This window comes from Dreissena polymorpha, chromosome 4 (genome assembly GCF_020536995.1).
Source record: "Dreissena polymorpha isolate Duluth1 chromosome 4, UMN_Dpol_1.0, whole genome shotgun sequence".
NCBI lineage: Eukaryota > Metazoa > Mollusca > Bivalvia > Myida > Dreissenidae > Dreissena > Dreissena polymorpha.
In genome coordinates this window covers 11,687,901-11,693,969 of record NC_068358.1, presented here as the reverse complement: position 1 = coordinate 11,693,969, position 6,069 = coordinate 11,687,901, and the positions used below count along the sequence as shown (strand labels likewise).

At 37.9% G+C, this 6,069-nt stretch overlaps 3 protein-coding genes across 3 annotated transcripts in view; all 3 read right to left on the bottom strand.

Moving 5' to 3' along the window:
- LOC127879036 (uncharacterized) overlaps positions 1 to 6,069 on the bottom strand; it is a 465,202-nt gene that overhangs the window by 46,896 nt on the left and 412,237 nt on the right. The window lies entirely within an intron of this gene.
- The window catches only part of LOC127879042 (uncharacterized), a 484,339-nt gene that overhangs the window by 248,256 nt on the left and 230,014 nt on the right, over positions 1 to 6,069 (bottom strand). The window lies entirely within an intron of this gene.
- LOC127879037 (uncharacterized) overlaps positions 149 to 6,069 on the bottom strand; it is a 10,227-nt gene continuing 4,306 nt past the window's right edge. Inside the window, exon 4 of the mRNA XM_052425629.1 lies at positions 149 to 1,535. Coding sequence (XP_052281589.1) covers positions 1,144 to 1,535 — 392 coding nt within the window. The 3' untranslated portion in view covers positions 149 to 1,143. The remainder of the gene's footprint in view (positions 1,536 to 6,069) is intronic.

Genomic DNA, 6,069 nt, shown 5'->3' with positions numbered 1-6,069 from the left:
AATCACTGCGTTTAGTTCATTAGCAATCTACTATGACTTATTTCTCCTTATGAAGTGGAAAAAGTTTGCGCCTTTAAAAACTGTGAGCGAATTATGATAGTTCTGTATATCCAGTTTGAACGAAACTTAAACTTAATATAGTATACAATTTCATTTTTGATACATTGTTTAATGACGTATTATATAACACAAGCAATAACACAATATAAATACATAATATAAATGTAAATCACGTTTCAGTAATAACACACTATAAATATATAATATACATGTAAGACACTTTTCAGTTTGATCGAAACATAACGTTCGAAAATCTCTACAACCATTAGCGGAACCTGCTCTCACATCCCCCATCTGAATTGTTTTAATGCTAACTGTAACTAATACTTAATAAAGCGAAAAAATTATTAACAATAAAAAATAAATAGTACAATAGAAATTCTGACAGAAACCCGTTTCGTTAATAAAAACAAATCCGTTGAAATGTCTGAACTTTTAGGGTTCAGCTCGAAGCGACTCAAATATTTGGAAAGTGTCTGTTTTCTTTGAAATGTTTGAAAGACGCGCATCATATCAACTTTTGAATATAGTCCGGCTAATGGGAGTCTGCCCTAGAAGTTACAGCACTATATGTTGGACTCAGAGATCGAGTTTCGAGCTTCCAGTTGCGAATATAGATACTTTAATTTCTTTCTTTTCGTGTGCTGCTTTATATGATTATAGTGTTAAGTAACAACTATAATTAAATACATTATACATACAAGAAAATAATAAGTGTAAATGTGAATTAGTCCATATAATTTTTTACAAATTGTGTGTATTTAGATGTATCTGCTAACAAGTACAGATTATATAACGGATACAAGTAACGTCCACAATGTCTACATAATTGTCAGAATTTTAATTAGATAATAGCAGGTTAAATTGCACATGAAATACTAGATCAAAATGAAAAACTTTACTCGAGGATTATGTGTAAGTAAATGAAGACTATATTATTGATATGTACATATTTACATGTAACCAGTATCAGAGACTCAAATAATGAATATTCATCGTCAGCATAATAAAAAAACACAACAACAACCGCTTTTTGTACATATCATAATGTAGAAAACCTTCATCTTTAAGCAGTAATTTTCATTATGGCGTTCGTATTTCGCCTATGTTGCCATGAGTAAGAAACGTACTCGACATTCTTCCGGCCTCTGCGGTGGCAATCGGCGGTCTCAACGGAGGCAGCGTGTTGCCCTTGCCACCCGCCACAGGAAGGTCAAGGTCAAATATGTTCGTCTCGGGCGGAGGTAATGTGGGTCCACCGTGTCCGAGGCCGCTGTCCGGACTGACAACAGTTGTAGATCGGCTGAAGAACATGTTTTTGCTGCCGAACGATTTTGTCACGCTGGTCGGTCGTTTCTTCTTCTTCTTCTTTGCGAAGAGGAAGCAGAGCAGGAGCGACAGGAGGGCGATCAGCAGCAGACCACCAACGACGCCGCCCGCCACGGCGGCCACTGGGAACTCAGAGTCCGGATGTTCTGAAAAAAAAACAATGTCCACTGAATTTATATATACACGTATATAAAGTCGTATTCAATGGATACATGATTCAATGGTATAACTTCAACGAAAGGCAACTAACATGAATGGTTAGTACCCGAGAAACATTGATATATTTTACCCTTGTTTACCGGACGCGTTTTTACTGCGATATAATGGCGACACAGGACGCGGTAATATTGCCGAGAGTTCGTCGTGAAATCGAATAAAGACGGCGTCTAAACGCCAGAAACAAACAACGTCAGGGTACCTTACGTCGACTTCTTTGGTCATTTTAAAAGTAAACGCGAAGATTCTGCGCTCTTATGGCGTCTCGTCTAGAACACGATATAATGGCCCAGATGACGCCATACACGCAGCAGCAAAGCGGTTGAGAAGCCAGAGACGTAGGAGAAGCAAAGCACGTAAAAAGGACGTCGTAATAGAGTCTCCGTGAAAACACAGAGCATTTGTTCATAGACAATTGGAGATGCTTCGGCACAAGTACTGCATTATCTAAGTACATGGGGTTCTTATAACGACCATGTGATGTACTTGGTCGAGGTGCAGTCATTGTGCAGACTTAAAGATCGCAGTAAAGTCTTAGAAGAAACACCGAGCACGTTGTGCGGACGTCGCTGTTGACCGACAAGTGAACGCCTTGCAATAGTAGTATAAACACAGCGAGAACGCGTAGGACGTGGTGATAACTCCACCAACACGTGAAGAAAAGAGGTAGCACGACCCCGGCGCAGGGTTGGCACCAATCGACCGCCCCCGGTTTTAACCGGCGGTTTTTACCGGTTCCAACCGCCCCGGTCAATACTCCCAAAGTGGTCATTACTGGTCAATACTGGTCGATTGAACTTTACCCCCTATTTTGATTAATATTCCATGCCTAATTAAACAATATTGATAATATAAATTTAACAAACATGTTGCCAATAATGTCTTAAGCTATTAATACCCACTATTTTATACCTTTTCATGCAATAAGTAGGCCAATCTCTCAAAATTTTGCAAATTAGTCAAAATTGGTCAATTGGATTTTTCTGGTCGATTGAACTTTTTTTTCAATTCTAATGAATTATGAATGCTCAGATAATTATGTGCTTGATTCAACAAGAACCTGTCAATTACAGTGTATATGTTGTTCCTCATGCCCCACTGTCCCCACAGTCTTCTGACAGTCTTCTCACCTACACAATGTATACAGGTTGGGGCACCCAAAACTGATTTAGGGCCTTAAATGGCACCGTTTGACACGACCCTTACTTTTCATGTATTCTTGCCAAGATTTCTTTAAATACTTTTTAAACAAAATAGTGAAAAATCTTTTATTTTCCATTGATATAAAAAACATAATAAATAATTATTAAAAGAAAAAAATAATTGAAAAGAATAGTCTAGAGTAGACCCACAATTAGAAAACATTATTTGTTGTCAAAATCAAGAACTTTGATTGCCTATTCATTTGAATACCAATTGAACTTTTTAATATGAAAGGAAAAAACGCTCATAATACAGAAATGAGACAAATTAGAAGTAACTATTAAATTAATAGCAAGTTATCTCCTTTTGTGTGAGTGATATGAAATAGCCTAAGGGCAGATTTGCTTCATTGTCAATATCAGAGACATAACACTGCATGCATTTTATGACTAATTAAGGCTGAGGGGCCAAATTTATGACCCTAGAAAACACAAGAGTTCTGTATGTCTATCTGCTTATCGAATAGATATATCAATAGATAAGTGAAATACTATGGTAACTACAATAGTAATAATACTTTAATAACAGATGTGATACACAGAGATAAAGATATTGCCTTAGTCCTTATGTATTTGAGGCCGTTTCCATAAATAATAAAGAAGTATTTTTTTTACAGTTTTAAAGATTTTTTTTACAATAAATAACTAAAAAAAAGTTAATAAATTACATAACAATTATTGATTAATATAAAATAGCTCCTTTGTGATGTTTAAATGCTACAATTTTCAATCGACCAGTATTGACCAGAATTGACCAGTAATGACCAGTATTCACCGGTTTTAACCGGGTATTGACCACCGGCCCGGTCAATACTCAATTGACCGGTCAATATGCCAACCCTGCCCCGGCGCAAAGTTGGACGTTATTTTGATTTTCTTGAGAGAAACAACACATTTGCGTTCAAATATCAACTATCGGCGTATCAAACAATTATACTTCAAATCATTTCATACACGTTGATGCTGTTATTCGTGCGAAGTCATCTCTGCAGCTGACGTGTACAACATCTCTAAATATAAGAACTTAATTGAATTGTAGGGAAATCCACTCTGTTCATGAGGAATAACGTAAACGGAACCCACGGAATGTAGTCCATCTACATTACTATTTTCTTGCATAGCTAATAATGGCAAACGCTGTTAATAAATAGCATCAGACGAATTATGAATGTGCGTGGTAACGTATTTGGGCAAACACTATTTGTAGCATTAGATGAATACTGGATGTATGTAATTACGTATTTGGGCTAACGCTGTTTATAGCGTCGGGTGAATAATGGCAGTGTATGATAAAATATTTGGGAGAACGCTTCTTGTTTACAAAGGATGAAAACTGGGTGCACATGAGAGCTTTTTTCAGAGAACGCATTTTTATAGACGGATATATAATGGGTTACGACCCTGTGTCCGGAAGGGTGTAATACACATGATTACGTATCAATGCGCTTGTCTGTCACGGCGGCGGCTTGTTCCACTAAAAAGGGTAGGCACTGTTGTCATAATTTTGTTGCCCTGTCTTTTCACGCAGTGGTACACAGTGACGCCAGTGATGGCTGCGAAGACGGACCCCCGCCCAGGATACCGCCCAATACTGGGCACAGCACGCTGGCCGAGGCTGAAATGAACGCAGCCAGTTTGAGGTGTCGGACGTTACGCCGGGCATGCGTCTAGTGTTTTATCATCCCTGTGAGCTTGATCGTGAACAAGTGGAAATCGTGATTCGCAGTCCGCGAGTGTTTAACCGACCAAGTCATGAGCACTGCGCGATACGTAGTGAATGGGTGAAAAGTGATCCTCCATGGTTAAGTGATGGCAACTCGATACCGTACGGTCCTTCGTGCCGGGATACAGTCCTTGTTTTGTGCCGTTCAATAATACTTCGTGATACATATTACCAAGCTGCACGTGTAAAATTATACCGCATATTCCATGGTGTAGGTATTTAGTGCGCAATAATACTTATTATTAATTAACTTGATAATATTAGACGAGAATGTGTTCATTTTGTTCGCCCCATACAAGTTTAGCCTCGCCAATAAAGTTCGAAACTCGCATTATACGAGAAAAAAGGCGGCCAATATGGAAAAACACGGCCAATACGGAAAAAGGTCGGCCAATACGAGATTCAGCCAATCAGAAACAAGAAAAAACTCGGCCTTATATGAGAATCTAAAATTTCGACAATTTTGGACGCCATTTTGAAGTTGTATGCTTAGTTTTTGGTGCAAAAGTTTAAATCTTTAAAACTGTAATAATGCCCCTAATATATTCAGCTCCCTTTTTCGACAATAACAATAAAGAAGTGTAACCACAACAGTAAGGTTCAATATTTGAGCATACATAAATAACAACTTCAAGCTACAATGCTTAAGGTGTCAGGGGATATATCAGTGAAAGGGGGGGGGGGTCCATGAAAATTACATATCTGTAGGGTAGGGGTAACCTATGGTCTTAAAAAATCAATTAGGTATTGATAAGATGCATCTCTTGTGTTAGGTTTTAGAAAGAATGTCCCAAAATTTTGGAAAAAAAACATTGAAACTTGTGACAGCTCCATAGCAAGGAAATTTTGAATCTTCAAAAAGGAGGTTTTCACTTTTGGCGGAAGTCAATATTTCACGCTGCAGAAACAGAACAGAACTTTGAAGGTAAATTGTGTAAAATCTAAACGAATGGGAGACACTGTTCTATGTGAATAAACACAGCACAGGGATGAAATTAATGAGTAATGTAGCCAAAACTAGGATTGCATTCTGTTTGAATGTACTGTGCATGTCATGAAATGGGTCAATTTTCTAAATGTTTCATTAAAATTGAGGTGGGTGGGGGGGGGGGGGGAAGATGAAGGGCCATAGTTTCATAAGTGCAGAAGCCAGCCTTGTCATTGGTTGTATTTTCAATGTAGGTTGCCTATGTTATGACACTGACACAAAAGTCTTTCTTGTGTCGCTTTCTGTTTTGATGAAATGGATTTGACTGTTTGCGGCCTTTCAGAACTAGAAATTTGGTCAAAAATATATCCCCTGCCCCCTGAGCACCGAAAGCAAAACTAATTCGAAATCATGGAGGATTTAAACATTACAAATGCAATTTCTAATGGCAATAAGTAAGTTTTCAATCCTTATTGTCTTTCTGAGTTGTATTAAAAACAACGGTAGTGGATCCAGTGTGGCTGGAATGTTATTCAGGTAAATTTTGCATAATTTCGCGACCTGTCAAAATGTGTTCCTGCATCATGTAATGTTTTGAAAGCATCTTTCGT